This window comes from Mus musculus, chromosome 4 (assembly GCF_000001635.26).
Source record: "Mus musculus strain C57BL/6J chromosome 4, GRCm38.p6 C57BL/6J".
NCBI classification, from domain to species: domain Eukaryota; kingdom Metazoa; phylum Chordata; class Mammalia; order Rodentia; family Muridae; genus Mus; species Mus musculus.
Window position 1 is genome coordinate 56,892,537 of NC_000070.6, and position 16,028 is coordinate 56,908,564.

General features: G+C 44.3%; 1 protein-coding gene and 2 non-coding genes across 13 annotated transcripts in view; all 3 read right to left on the minus strand.

Moving 5' to 3' along the window:
• Positions 1-16,028, minus strand: part of Tmem245 (transmembrane protein 245) — a 71,453-nt gene that overhangs the window by 16,534 nt on the left and 38,891 nt on the right. For 5 of the 11 annotated variants that reach the window (XR_003954942.1, NR_161228.1, NR_161227.1 and 2 more), the window contains 4 exons: positions 13,679-13,777; positions 11,382-11,513; positions 6,770-6,892; positions 6,490-6,635 (listed from right to left, as the gene is read on the minus strand). Coding sequence is in view for 7 of the 11 variants with exons in the window: in NM_001369261.1 (NP_001356190.1) it covers positions 6,490-6,635; positions 6,770-6,892; positions 11,382-11,513; positions 13,679-13,777 (500 nt within the window). In the remaining 4 variants the exon portion in view is untranslated. Of the gene's footprint in view, positions 1-6,489; positions 6,636-6,769; positions 6,893-10,675; positions 10,712-11,381; positions 11,591-13,678; positions 13,778-16,028 lie in introns of those variants that run through there. The other 6 variants (XR_001784143.2, XM_011250037.3, NM_175518.5 and 3 more) reach the window with 4 other exon arrangements.
• Mir32 (microRNA 32) lies at positions 2,693-2,762 on the minus strand. The gene has a single exon (NR_029789.1). It is a non-coding gene; the product is annotated as a microRNA 32 (primary transcript).
• Gm25053 lies at positions 5,090-5,221 on the minus strand. The gene has a single exon (XR_003955496.1). It is a non-coding gene; the product is annotated as a small nucleolar RNA SNORA17 (small nucleolar RNA).

Sequence of the window (16,028 nt, forward strand, 5' to 3'; positions counted from 1 at the left end):
TTACAAGTTTTTCATAGTAAAAGTAAGTTGGCACTAAGGACACAATAAAGTAACTCAACTGAGGCTCCCCAAAGATGACTCAAACATCAGCTCACCCCAAAACAGACCACTTATGGGATGAGCACAGCCTTTCTTTCTACCCTGAGCTGGGGTTATCTTTCCTCTGCACCCTTTCCCCTGATAATCCTAAGAATATCTGTAGTGAGTGGCACTAAAAGAGTGTGTGCTTCAAGCCTCACTCACACAACCATGTTTCTAAACTGAAGAAGAAACAAGACAACTTCAATCCCTCAACCTGCTCTGGATGAAGTGAAACCAGAAGCAAGTTACAGAGTGAGCAGGACAGTCACGGCTCAGACAGGCTTGGGGGACAAAGTACCACAAGCCAGACAAGGAGGAAGTACGCGTCTCAGGAAGAAAGGAAACAGAAAATGAGTCGAGTCCAAAACCCCACCTACCTCACATTTCTGTACATTACTTCCACCCTTCCTCTCTAAAGACCTCTCTAAAGATAGGCTGAGCACCAGACTATCCTCTCCCCAGAAAACAATGGCACCATCAACGAAGAGGGCCCCTGAGCAGCAACAGACAGTGTCTACCATGCTGACTAGGGACGGTGCCAGCTCCCTTGATCACAGGTATACCACTGTCCCTTCAAATTCATATACTGTGCAGAAATTCTAGTTTCAACAAATTGAAGTTTGAGTCAACCCAGAATGTAGGCAGTCTACCAGACTCCTTTTTCCAACAACTTAGCTGATCATTAATGTATTTTTAGCAAAATATTTTAATTTGTGTATATATAGTTATATTAAAGAGGCAATGCTATTGCACACTTCATAAACTACAGGTTAAACATACACTTTAGAGGTAGGAGGGAAATCCAAAGCACCCTATGTCAGATTTATTGCAGTATCAATAGGCCAACAGTCTGGAAGCACATGCCCAGTATCTTCTAGTTATCGCTTGGATACCTAACCTCCCTTCCATCACAGATCCTTCACCCTCCCCCCTCTCCCGCTTCACCTTACTCAATGAAAAGCTACATATAAGACAACGTTTTTAAAGGCTATTTTCCTTTAAACGTAATAAAAACAAACATTCAAGTATATTACACTAACCTCTAACCACTCAGCTAAAAGGCATTATTACTCCAGTTAATTTCCCAAAGTATGCATAAGAAATTCTATTACAATGCTAGGATTCTCAAATATTCCACTTTTTTGGGGCGTGGGGGGGTGTCTTGATAGATAGCTCAAACTAACCTTAAACTCTCTACGTAGTTCAAACTGGCCTAGAACTTACAGCAATCCTCCTGCCTCAGGCTCTCAAATGCTAGGATTATAGGCATGTGCCACTACAAGCAGCTCAAAAACACCTTTTTTTTTTTGTTTGTTTAAATAACTTTATGCTGGGTGGTAGTGGCGGCACATGTCTTTAATCCCAACACGGGAAACAGAGACAGGTGAGTCTCTGAGTTCAAGGTCAGCCTAGTATAGGCATGTTTTTGTGTAATATGTAAAGATTATCCTTGTATCTTAGGGTTTCCATTGCTGTGAAGAGACACCATGACCAATGCAACTCTTATAAAGAAAAATATTTAATTGGGGCTGGCTTACAGGTTCAGACCATTATCATCATGGTGGGAAGCATGGCAGTGACCAAGCACGCAAGGCGCTGGAGGAGTTCTACATCTTATTCCAAAGGCAAACAGGAGACCATTGTCTCCCACATGGCTAGGAGGGTCTCAAAGCCCACTTCCACAGTGGGCACTCCCTTCAACAAGGCCATACCTACTCCAGCAAGACCACACCTCCTAATAGAGGCACTCCCTGAGCCAAGCATATGCAAACTATTCTCTTCCTTGTAAGTAAATGCTGATCACCCAATGGCTGGGCATAAGACAGAATAGGGTGGGGTTTCTGCTAGTCAAGGGGGGAGGGGGGGAAGGAAAGACACACACACAACACACATACACGGGGTAGGGGGTATTCAGAGAAGGAAGAAAGTTCTTGAGAGTTCAACAGAAACATGAGAAGCATAATTTCAAGTATTATTGTGATTCTTGGCTGGCGGTAGCCAGATTAGCTTAGGGGAGGAGATTAAGACAGACTGCCTAGATATTGAGGTGAAGTTTAAAAATAATTCTTGGTGTCTCTGTGTTATTATTGGGAACTAACTAGGATAAAGAAACTCAGCCGCTGTATTAATTTACCACTTAAGTTTATATTAAAAACAGCACTTACAGCCTTTTCTACAGAGGGAGTTCAAGGACAATGATAGCCAGGGCTACACAGAGAAGCCATCTCTCAACCGAACTGGGGGGGGGGGGGGGGGGAGGGAGGGAGGGAGAGACAGACAGAGATCTTTATATTTGTTACTGCACATTTTACTTTAAACAAGTATTACTTACATCTTTAAATCTCTAAGAATTTTGTTCAGTCAACAATACACTCAAATTAGAAAATGAAAACATTAATTTACTTAAGAAGCAACCCTAACTTTTTAAAAATAACTAAAACATTTTTATTTTCTTCAGAACTGGGTGAAGAAGTAGAACATGGCCATTCTCGGAATCAAACCTTACAAAGCATTCATCCTCACATGAAACTCAGCACCAGTTCAGCCCTCCAGCATGGAAAAGCTCTAATCCCAGCAAGCAAGACCCAGACCCGTGTGCATGCACTCATGTGAAAATATCACACACACTAAATTGCATTGAGGCCGTGACAACATGCAACTTAGTAATGTGCAATATCTCCACCAGAGCAAGCAGAGGGAACCTCGGGGAGAAGGGTGTGACGTGTGCATTCAGGAGACAGCATGCTCTAAGGGAAGCCAATGCTGGGGATCCAGGATGCATGCCACTACCTCAAAATCCTGAGATGAAATGAAAACTCAGTGACAAATGCACTCCGTTTAGAATAACAGGAACTTAAAATTAAAATAAGGTTCAAAATTTCAAAGTCACACACGGTAATCACAAAGGAAATCCACAGCTTAGAGGCAATCTTTAGGACACACACTTCTGTATGCCATGCAACTAACTCTCAATCTCACTCATGCCTAACTAAAGTATTATATGAAATCAACTTCATGATTTTTCATTTGACCATATACTGATGACATATTTATAAAACTGCTGTCACTGAGCACTTACAGAGAATCAACTACAATCTTTGTAATTGTTTGTTGATTAATCTTCATCCACAAAGAATCATATTTCTACTTGAACATAATCCTCCAGTATGAAAATTCTTTTTTTTCTTTCTTTCTTTTTTTTTTTTTTTTTTGAGACAGGGTTTCTCTATGTAGCCCTGGCTGTCCTGGAACTCACTCTGTAGACCAGGCTGGCCTCGAACTTAGAAATCCACCTGCCTCTGCCTCCCAAGTGCTGGGATGAAAGGCGTGCGCCATCACCACCCGGCTGAAAATTCTTTTTAAGCTTAATTTTTTTCATTTTTTATTTTTTCTTTGTGAATTTCACATCATGCACTCCAATCCCACTCATCTCCCCCCAACACCCCCAAACCCTCCCCTCCACCCTTGCAACTGCCCCTACAACAGAGTTGCTGTGGAAGCTGTAGTGTGTCCCAGTGTGTCCCACAGGACATCCTTTTGTCCACACTTCTTTGTCTGCACATGTTCATTACAATGACTTGTTGGTCTGGTACAAGTCCTCTGGCTTCTACTACTCAATCAATACTGGAACCTCACTGGGCCTCCTCTCATATACCCTGTGGTTGCCCTGTGTCATGGAGATAGGCTTTGGATCTGTAGTGCCCCTTTGTACACTCTAGCAGTTCACTGATGGGGTAGATGTTGGAGTGGGCCAATTCAAAGCCCTGGATCTGGGCCTGAGAGGTATCTGACCTGGTCAGCCCACCGGCTCTCATGCTCTGCAGCCCCACACCAGGCCCAGCTCTATCCTGCTGCCCAGGTGAGGTGCAGGGTCTGCTCTTCCAAGCGTTGCATCCAGTGAGGGGCATGGCCAGTTCTCTCACTCTCAGAATCCCAGGGCCAGCTCTCCCGTCTGCCAAAAATGAGGGAGGGGAAGTAAGGTATCTCTCCCTCCTCAACACCACCATCCAACAGGCAAGAGGCAGGGCTGGCTCTCACGCTCTCACACCCATAACCTCAGCTACCCTGGTCAGCTCTGCTGTGCCCAAGTGAGGTGCAGAGGCTGCTCTTCTGAGTGCTGCTGCTGGTGAAGGACAGGGCCAGCTCTTCTGCTCTATGACCCCAGGTCCAGGACAGGGGAGAAGGGACTCTTTCCCTCATCTAAGCAACCACAGGGAGATGAGTGGTAGGGCCAGCTGTCCCATGCTCAGGCCCAACTCACCTGCTGCTTTCCTGAGTACGGCAGCTGGCTAGGTTCAGGGATCCTACATTCATACCTCTAGAGCTAACTCTCCCACACGCCCAGGTGAAGACAGGGCCGAGCATAGCCCTCGGAGATCAACAAGGCCACAGTTGGCAGCCCAGACCAGGGATGTCTGCCTTGCTTTTGGTGGCAACATCCGTCCCAGATGTGGCCTCCAGTAGCAGCACAGGCTAGGACCCAACCATGGTCTCAGGTGGCATCACTGGCTATTCACATGAGGCTGCTCCTCATTACCCGTAATTGTCCAGTTCTGCCTCTCTTCATTGTGACCACATCCTTATTTCTCTTTGTCTTCTATTTCTCAACCACTCACTTGCTCCTCTTAGTGGCGCCTGGGTTCTCCGAGTGTCTGGGGTCGTCTCAGGAGTGGTCTCAGAAGTGCTAGGTCCCGCTCGTGCATTATGGCACCAGGCAGGGCTCATCTCAAGCATGGTCTATACCCCCAGGCCAGCGTGGCACAAGACTGGAGTTCATCTCATCTGAGACTCACTCCTCTTCCGGCCTACCCAAGTGGCGGTCTGTCTTGGGCTCACTCATGCCTGGGGCCTCTGGTCCCAGGCAGAGCTCTTCTAGTCTCCAGCTTGCTTGTCCTGGGAGCCCTTCCAGATCTGCCTGGTACAGGAATAGCAGTTGTCTCAGGTTAGCTCCCTGTCTGGGCCCTCTGGCACCAGACTGGTGGATATCTCAGGCTCACTTTTTTCAGGGAATGTTAGGCTACTAATCATTCAGATGTTCACAGGTCAGAACACTGAGCGTAGACATAGCCTCTCTCCTCTCTGCCACCTACTGACACACATGTGACACAGCAGCCACACCTGCAACGCCTGTAGGGGCAGAGGATGAAAATTCCTACTTAACTTTTAGACACAGTGCACTGACGCTTTTCTCCTGAAGACTCCTCAAAGGAGCCCATGCAAAACTCAAACATATTAAGTATTTATTACAACTTTGTAAAGGAACAGCACACAGGGCTGCAGAATGCAAAAGCCAGTCACAGTGGAAGATGGCCATCCAAACCCACCCATCAGCTTTCAGATCCAACAGGACGACAGTGCCAATGTTAAGTGACAAGGCCTAGCATGGTAGTGTGCATTCGTAATCCTAGTAACCCTAGCGTTCAGGAAACAGAGAGAGACAGGAGATATCCAGTTCAAAGCCAGCCTGGGTGGCAAAGGAAGAGTCAGGAGAGAGAGAGAGAGAGACAGAGAGAGAGACAGAGAGAGAGAGAGAGGGGGGGGGGGAGAGAAGGGGAGGGGAGGGGAGGGGATCCTGGGCTGGGGAGGGTGCAGAAGTATCTTGCATAAAAGCACCTTGATGTCAGTCAGAAAGCTGCTCCCTGTAGAAAGCGCAGTAGGGACACAGCAGAAGGTGAAGCTTCTATGAGAAGGGCAACAGTGCAAAGCTAGAGCAGAGCTGGCCTTTAAAGGATCTTCCTGGGCAATGCACCTGTCCTCCCGGACAGCTCTGCCTCAGCCAGACTGAAGACTGACCAAGATGGCTGCCAGCCTCTCAAAGGCTATTTTTATGCTACTGGGAAGAGAGGGGTTTTGTCTGTTTTGTTCCCTTTTCCTTTTAGGGTAACAATGATTACAAAAGACTTTTTAAAAAGCAGATAAACAAAAGATAACCTATTGTTGCAATTTTCATCATTAATAAAGACCTTCCCCAGGCTTCCTGAGTAGGAATGGGGAGAAAAGCTGAGGGCATTTCACACAGACACAGACAACTGTTGGGTCAGTTGAACATAACAAGAGAGACAAAACAGGAGGGTCCTGAAGTCAGAGAAGGGCCCCAGGAGGTAAAGACAATGTGGGAGGAGGAGGCGTTCTCCTGAGCAAATGCCAAGGTTATGGAAACCGGACTAAAGCCGATCTGTGAACACATATCAGGTCTTTGTAAATCACAGCAGCAGAATAGAGTGACAAACTCCTGGGAACTTTCCCTCAAAGCATGTGCTCTGCTCCTAGGACCTTCTTAAAGTAAGATAAAGGTCTTGAAAGCACTGGCATCCTTCACTACTTCCACACTGAATGTTTCTATGAATACAAGGAAGGTAACCGGGATGCCACGGGACGCTAGTAAGAACAGCATGCTCTTGTCCCTACCTGATCGCCTCTTCCACAGACTGGCCGATGATGTTAGAGGAAGGGCCTGGCTGAGAAAGTGGTGTCAGGCTGATCACCCACTTCACTGGCTTGTAGTACTCATCACTGGAACTTAACAGATAAAACAGTGTGGTCAGGAAAATTATCTGCAAAACAAAGGACAGGATCTCCTAAAAATCACATTTATGAGCGTATAAAAGCTATACATGCGCAAAAACAGAGCCCAGGAAATGCTGTAATCCATAAGGGAATACAATGGGTGCTGTCTAAATGTACCTACCAGAGACAGCACGAAGTTGAGAAGGGCAGTGCCACTGTAGAAGAGGATGGTCAGCAGGGTGGTGACTGTGGTGAACAGCAGGCTCACGTTCCGGCTCATAACAATCCACAGAGACTCCAGGATCTGACGGAGAGGGACAGCTGGGGTCAACACAAATCCTCATAAAGGGGACAGCCGTAGCCACACAGTGTGCTTTTAGGGCACTGTCTTACTAGCCATAGTGGAAAACGTAAAAACTGCTGCCTGCTTTATAAGCAGAAAAAAATCCCAAAACATCTAGTTCAATAGTAAAGAAAATGGCTAAGTAGTTATAATGAATCCACTCCAAATAACACTTAAAATAGTACCGCAACTATCATAGACATTTCACTCTATTATGCTGGTTTTATTTGGTTAGTTTGGTTTCTCAAAACTGAGTTTCTCTGTGGAGCAGCCCTGGCTACCCTGGAACTCCCTTTATAGACCTGGCTGGCCTCGAACTTACAGAGATTTATTTGCCTCTGCCTCCCACATGCTGGGATTAAAGGTATGCACAACCATGGCCAGCTTCTATTATGCTCTCTTTAAAACACAGGATTTTTATATATTCTATGAATTTTAACTATAAAAACAGAATATATGTATGTCTACAGAAGAATACGTGATCTCTCTGTGGATCTATTTACTTTGGAGGGCTGTAAGTGTAGGTCACGCATTAGATTAGCTAACTACCCTCTATCCTTTCCATCTCTAACTCTGATTCAACTATAAATATAATGTATTATTCCAAAGTCTTGAAATCAACAATGAAAATAATGAAGAGGCAAGGATCAATGACAGAGCCTTTCCTGGGACAGACTAAGCTCACTATCACCTATAAATTGAAGAGAAGCAGTTATCAAGTTGGTTGTGTACACTGTTGGTAAAACATGAGCAAAGAGAGATGTCAATGTCTTCTCAGGTCTCCGTTTCATTTCTTGTGCCTTCATCAACTAAAACCCCTTATAATGTCTGTTCTTCCCAAGTGGGTCCCTCCTCCTAACGAAACAGGAACCAAAAGGGTCAGGAGGACGAGTTCTGCCAGCTACTGAATGTTCCCAGGACAGTGCTGTGAGGGAAGCAATGTGGATAGCTTTATAGACACGAGCTCAGTCACAAAGGGTTGCTGCAGCTAGCACCAGAACCCTGACATCTGCAGTTCTCTTTGGTACCTTTCTAAGGCAGTAGCTCTGGTCCAGTCGCATGCTCATATTATGACATGCAGTCTATGCAAGGGTTGCCATTCCTTTTCTACCTCAAATGCACAATTTATAAGGGACATTCTATGCCTTCAGAATGTCTTGCAAGCCTCAGCTTAGTCTTTATATGAGAATTCAACAGGCAGGCTTCATTTACAAAAACTCCTTACAAAAAAATCTTGAAAATGCTTCACTGTGCCTACAAAAATATGCACCATTAACTGTTTGACCTTGTGGGATAAAGAATGAATGAACAAAGCCACCAATTCTAAGAGACAATGCCTGTATTTGTAATTTGGCAAGCATACTTTTGGGGCCCCAGTCACTCTGGAATTTTTAATCAAAAAATTTACATAGTTTCTAAGTCACACAAATAGAAAACTCTTAAGAAATTACCAGAATACAGCAATTGTAGACTGGGAGTCTCCAACAACAACCAAGTAACCCTTTTTACTTGAAAAGAGATCAACTAGAGACAACACAGAGGACAGTGCTGGAATGTTCACTCAATCATCAAAGTAGAGTTTGAGTTTAATCAGCAGGCTTAGAAAGGAGGGATTAGCAAAGGCGGGATCAGGAAGAAAGCCCATGAAATTCAAAAACGCAACCGATTTGTAGAGGTAAAACTGCATCCCAACTCAAAAATGGCAAACATGAGCTGGGCTGGCATTAATTTATTCAATAGTGGCAACATAACCAAAAGATGCCTCAAACAGAGTCCCCGGCCATGAAATGTAAGCCCAGAGGAGACTCACAAGCAGCTAAGCAACTTGGTCACAGAGGGCAGGGCAGTTAGAACGAACAAGCGGCCTCAGCATCCTCCTGCTTCGCTGCTTCCCTCCCGAGTCCACCACCATCCAACCTCCCTCTGAGTGTCATTCTACAGAACCCAGGAAGCACAAAAACAGAACACTGCAAGGATTCAGGGGTCAAAATATGAACAGAACTCTTTCCGACAAAGATGGGGTTACCTTCCTGTCAGACTAGGAGCCCAGAGACTGGCTATAAGCTCCACTGAGCCTTTCTGGTTCCTTTTCCTGCTCTAGCCTTATAGGAAATGAACTGCACAAGGAAGTCTCAGTATGCCACTTCAGCTCTGCCACTGCTCTTTAAAGTATAAAAATAATAAAGAGAAGCTATAATGTGCCTCCTTGTATTAGTTTAGTTGACAATCTAACACCAGGCTCTATTCTAAAGTAGTAATAAAGAACTTAAAATCTAGTCAGGGAATATGGAGAAATGGCTCAGCAGTTAAGAGCACTGGCTGCTCTTACACAGGACCCAGATTCCGTTCATAGCATCCACATAGTGGGCTCGGAACCATCTGTTATCTACAATTCCAAAGGTCCTGATGCCCTCTTCTGGCCACTGTAGGGACTGCATACATGCATACAGGGAAAACACTCATAAGGACAATAAAAATATATCTTTAAAATTATTCAGAAAGGCTGAACATCAATACTAAATAAGGTAAACTATACTCAAGCAGCAAGTAAGGGTGTAGAACTGAGTGTAGGGAGCTCTATGTCTTCTGAAGCACCCTGGGGAGAGCTGGGGAACCTGCCAAAACATCAGAGGAGACCAAAGCAAACCCCGTGTGCAGCAAACCCTGGCGCCTTTGCTCTCGAGGCAGGGGCAGGTGCAGCTCTGTGAAGCTTCCAGGCCTAGGAAGACCATGCCTCAAAACTCAGGACAGGAGACAAATAAGGCAAATCGTGAAACAAAGAGATCCAAGCTCTCCCGAGGAGGAAACGTGTTCTAGAAGATAATGCATGCTCTGTAAGAACCCCATTCCTCAACCAGAAAAGAAAACTGAGTGCGTGTTAACTGCTTTAATACACTGAGTCTGTGACTAAAACAAGAACAATTTTATTGGTTCTCTAAGGAACTTGAGGGGAGTTAAATTAGAAAACATTTACAAAACATTTAGCATGATATAAATTAGGTACTTGTGTGCGGACATTCATGTGTAGATCACATGTGCCTGTGTATCCATGAGAATGGAGGCCAGAGGTCAACATCAGGGGTCTTCCTCATTCACGCTCTACGTCATTTTTTAAGGCAAGGCTTCTTACTGCACCTGGAGCGCATCTATCAGACAGACTGGCCGCCCAGCATGGCCAGATGAGCTGCCTGTCTCTGCATCCCACCCACCCCCGACCCCCGCTCAGCACTGGGGTTACAGGTGTATGCCACCACCTCTGACTTTTACACAGATGTAGAGTCTGAATCCAGGTCCTCATGATTGTACAGCAAAGACTTTTTCAACTAAGCCATTTCCTGAGCCTCAGAAAATAGTACTTTTAACACATTAAAGTGTGTTCATGGTATCACGAAAATGAGAACCACTGGGCTAGTAAAGCAGAGGGAAGAGATTATCAACACAAATAGTTGGGGACCCTGTCAAGTGCCTGTAATATAAGGTGCTTGGAGACTGAGGCAGGAGGATTGTTTGAAGCCACAAGTTCACAGACAGCCTGGGAAACAGAGTGAGTCCCTATTAATTAAGCTGTTAATTAGAACACAGAAAATGAAAGACATGACTTTTCAGATTTCATTTCAGATTGTGACAGCACCTCGGCTGAGAGGAAAAGCATGGGAGTGCAGGGAGGTGGCTGGGCTGAGGGAGAGGTGAGAAACCCAAGAGTGTCAGAGAGCACCGAAGGCTTGGAAAAAGTCACATCTTTACCTTCATCTTCCATATTTGGAAGCCAAAAGATAATATCTAAAATGGCAAAACAAGAAAGAGCATGATAAACATCACTTTGACAATCCAGAGGCAACCACCAGAGAAGGCTGTCCAGCAGCAGACAGCTAGTCCTGAGTCTCACCCGGGCGGGCGGCGTCCAGCTATGCTCCTGGATCATTCCACTCAGCCTGAATTCCTTAGACCTTAGTACTGTGAGTACCTCTAAACTTGTTAATTTGATGAGAGTCACATGTTCATTCACAAGAAAAATCTTCTCTGAAGTTACATGCCAAGACACCTGGCAAAGCGGCTCTGGGGAATGAAGGTGGTGATTAAGGTTCAACAATGGGGTAGGATGCAAGGCGGACGGGGTCAGTGGGAGGCCAGCTGGTGCAGCCTTTACTGCCCCTCTAGTGATGCCCACCCTACTTCCACATATCAAGGGCTTTACCAACCAGAAAACCTGGTCTGTCTGTAATGTCCAGCTTAGGGCACTCTGGTGATCCTGAGCCCACAGGCTTGTTCACGTGTTTCAGGAGTCAGCGTTTCTCGGGTGTTCTGAGCCAGACCTCAAGACTCAGCTTCTGGACAGCTTTCTGGTTTAATCAAAGCCTATGCATTCCATGGTACTAAAAACAGGGCAGCTGAAGACACTGAGGTAAGAAAAGCTGGGTTAAGTCAACCAACAGTAACCACTCCATCTTACCGAAAGAAAAGTCTCGATGTTCTCATGAACGAAAGAGGCAATATCTTGCCAGTCCAAAATATCTCCCAGCCAGCTGTTCTGACGGCTCACATGCATCTTGTGCCCTTTGTGCCTTCCAGAGTGTGTCACGTTCTATGGAACAAGGCCAGTGACATGTGAAACTCCCATTTTAACACGTCCAAAGGATAAATGCCTCTTTTGTTTTACACCTGTTTAAAATAATTCAGTAAGTACTCGCCTATGAAAATCCTTGCAAATTTAAGATATTAAGTTAGAGTTCCACCTAAAGACTAGTAGTTCAGCATTTCTGCATTCGCATTCCAGGTACTGTGAATGGCGACACAACTGCTTCTCTCCTAACCAGGAACTCACAGCACCCAGAGGGTGCATGTAAACCTTCACTTCCTTCAGCGCCTCTACCTTCTCTTGACCTCCTACTTTTGCCTCTTTCTCCATTCTTAATTATATACACTATGTAATAATGTAAGAGCAGAAAGAGAAGAAACTAACACAGAGCCAAGAAGGGGTGTGGGATCTAATTTGTCTGTCTGCAAAAAATTTACATGGGCAGGAAGCACTGAATTTGAAAGGGAAACGAGCAGACAAAATGAGGTTGAAATTCAGAGGCAAGTCAACATTTTGTGTGCCCTTCCTTTCTTCCTGAGCGCAGATGCTCTAGAGTCTGCTACATGCGAGAGGGAGAGACCACCACCCAGTTTTCCCATGTACACATCTGTCTTCAAGTCTCTGGCCCTCCAACAAAAAAAAAAATGGGGCTCAAACAGGATGAATGACAAGAAAAGCTACATGTTAAGAAGATCTAGAGTGAGCACAAAAACCGAATGAGACCTTTCTAACTGCTTAGCCCCTCAGACACAATGAAATACTTTAGCTCACATACCACTGTTAGCTTTAACTCTCAAGTCTTATCCACGGAAGTCATTATTATTCCCTCATCTCAGGGAAAGACCACACCATGTAGAACATGTCACATTCTTGTTAAGCAAGAAACTCAAACTCGGCCACCCTCCTCTGGCATGTTCTTCTTCTCTTCAAGTTAACCCTGGGAAAAAACCAGCAGCTCTGCACCCACTGTTCATATAACATGGCCTAAAAACCGGCTCAGCAGATTCCGCTGTTTATACAGAGTAGAAGCCACGCTCGTTCTACCATAAACTCTAAAGTTAGAGTGTGTAAGTATAAGCAACACAAAAAACAGTCTGGAAGGGAAAGTTTCTCAAGTTTAGATCTATTTCTGTCTCCTCAAACAGAAAGGTTTTCAAAGTCTAGAATTCACTAGTTCCAAACAATAGCCACTAACCACAGGTGGCTACTGATCACTTAAAATATGGCTCACACTAAATCTGAGCTGTGCTGCTAGTGCAAATCACACTTGAAAGAGTTCAAAGACTTGGTTGTATACTGAATTTATTTTATAAAGTATATACTGAAATGACAGTGGAAAACCTGAATTAAATGAATATTATTAAAATTAATCTCATCCATTTTTAGTTAATATTCTTGTTTGTGTTTAGTTATTTAATGCAGCTACTAGAAAAATACCACCTACGTGGCTTGTAGAAGCTTGGAGTGTAACAGCTCAGTGACAGACCTTGTGCTTATTAACACACACGATGCCAGGCTCAATCCCCATCACCATGAGCAAACAGACGTGGCTTCTGTATGTGCACTGTACACAGCTACTGCAGAGGAAGATACTACATGATGAGCAAATGATGGAAGAGGATACCTCAGAGATTACGGGGCTTGCCAAAGAAACTAACCACCAATGGAAGCCGACACTAACAAAGGCTTAAGTTCTCACTGCTGGAATGGGAAGTGAAACTCTAAAGTTAACAAAGTCCTTGTCTTGGTTACGGTTTTATTGCTGTGAACAGACACCATGGCCAAGGCAAGTCTTATAAAGGATGACATTTAATTGGGGCTGGCTTACAGGGTCAGAGGTTCAGTCCATTATCATCAAGGTGGGAGCATGGCAGTATCCAGGCAGGCAGGCAAGGCACAGTCAGAGCTGAGAGAGAGTTCTACGTCTTCATCCAAAGGCTGCTAGTGGAAGACTGACTTCCAGGCAACTAGGGTGAGGATCTTATACCCACACCCACAGTGACACACCCATTCCAACCAGGTCACACCTATTCCAACAAGGCCACACCTCCAGATGGTGCCACTCCCTGGTCCAAGGATATACAAACCATCACAGTCCTATAGACCCAATCACCCGGTAAAGCACAATGCTATTACTAGTTACTATGGACACTTAATCTAAAAGAACTTACCTTAACAAACCAAGAGTGATACAGTCTGTCCCACAGTTCTAGAACTTGCTTTTCAATCACAGCCGTATTGTTCACCTTATCTCCTAGAATTTTGTGAAGCTAGAAGAAAAATACAGGTACAATCTGATTGATATTTTTAAGTAATTTAGTATGATCAATACATGCTGGGTCTTTGTTTTGTTTTTAAATGCCTCCATGTTCCAGTAAATTCTCCCATCTTCTCTCTCATCCTCCCTCCCACTTCTCTTCCTGGGTCTCAGGGTACAAGAGAACAAGACAAATGCAAACACACTTAATGACCTAGTTGGCCTTACCTGTCCAGTGGAAAGCCTTTCCAAAGCAAGTCTAGATAGAGCTTAAGTCTTGCATTACTCCAATTAAGGGTTGCCTTAAGACTCTTAAGTAAAATTTAGGACCTTACATACAAGCACAAATCTCTCCCTGAGTCTGCTGAGACAGGCAGGGCTGGCAGGACAGACTTCTGGGAACCTGACACAGCAGGCACAACTTACACTCAGTGTAGTGTCTCATCCTATTTCCTTATTAGAGACATTTGTAAAGCTCAGAGCAAAGAGCTCAGGAGGAGATCACTTACCTTGCTCAATCCCTAGCACAGGCCAAAAGGGGGGGGGGGGGCACTTAAGAGATTTTGATTTTTGTATGTATAAGTGTATGGGCATACATATGCACAAATGAGTGTCAAAACCAACGATGGACACCGCGTGTCTCCCTCAGTCATTTTCCACTTTACTTTTTGAGATAGAGTTTAAATTAACCTTGAGCTCACCAGATTCAACTAGACTGGCCAGTCAGCAGCCCAAAGATGTTACTGCCTCTATTTCTCAGCACTGGGATTGCAACACAGGGATTACCTGTGGCTGGCTTTTCTTTTGTTCATTTGTTTTGAGATAAGATCTTTCTCATTTGTAGTCCAGGCTGGCCTCCAACTCACAGAGCCCCACCTGCTTCTGCCTGTCCTGGGGTTAAAGATGTGGGCTGAGCTTCATTTACATAGGTGCTGGGGAACAAACGCAGGTCTTCAGGCTTGCAAGACAAACTGCCAAATACTTTACAAACTGAACCATCTCCCTAGTCTCAAAACAACTTTATTTTATTTTATTTTATTTTTTGGTTTTTCATGACAGGGTTTCTCTGTATAGCCCTGGCTGTCCTGGAACTCACTTTGTAGACCAGGCTGGTCTCGAACTCAGAAATCCACCTGCCTCTGCCTCCCGAGTGCTGGGATTAAAGGCGTGCACCACCACGCCAGGCTCTCAAGACAATTTTAAAAGACAAGCATTGGATTGTAGTTCCATTTTCTTAAAATAACTGCTTCCATTTTCCCATTTTTTTCTATAACTTCCTATCCATTCACAGAGATGAAATATAAAATCTGTGTTTTTTTAATCATAAGCATTTCTATCTCTAGTGTTTGTCACCATCTTACATTCAATGGTGTTGTGTTCATTTATTAAATTCACTGCACTTAGTCACTACTCACAGGAGGATATATAAACAGTCCCAATTTTTAAGGCAGTCAGCATCTTCACATATGGTTCACGATTCGTATCCCCAGTGTAAACTGAAGAGTCGTCAAGGCAAGTAATGGAGTGCTGTGCACTGGCCAACAACGCTCTAAGGAGTTGTGTAAGTACTGCTTTGGAGTACTGCACAGGACACCACTTTCCCCAAGGCAGTATGAACTAACTGAAAGCCTTAAAGATAATTCAGCAGGCTTTAAGTGGAAACCGTTATTTGTTCTTCATTCCTTTAATGATGAAAGGCTAATTCTCCAAACTGGTTGACAATATGCATTTAGGTACTTCTTTGCCCACATGATGTTGGCCTTATAAATACCTGAACCAGTTATATCTGGTACAAACCGCTTATAAAAGTGGTTTGCTCATAAGCTAGACACAAATTATTCATAATAAATATAAAAGCCAACTATCTCTGAAAAACATTTTATTTTTCAGGTTAAAATGTTGTGACATTTATCAGTATTTCTTCAAACTTACTACCTTAAAGGCCAACACTCAAAGGCTGTTCTATGACCTCCACACATACAGCCGCCTACCCACCTACACACATCTATACCCTCTATCCCCTTCACACAAGAAAGCACACATAGTCAATCACATACACCATTCACACACACGTCACACTTGAAATAAATTTACCACATCAGGCTGATCTATATAACAGCTAATGAACAACTGATGGCTAATATATACTCCCCTTCTGTCTTCTAAGTCAGAACCAAAAACATTTCCTGACTTTTGATCCCAATGTCCTCATTTTTTAGGCTCTTGAACAAGAGGTTACATAGTTATTTCTTTTCTGTAAGTAG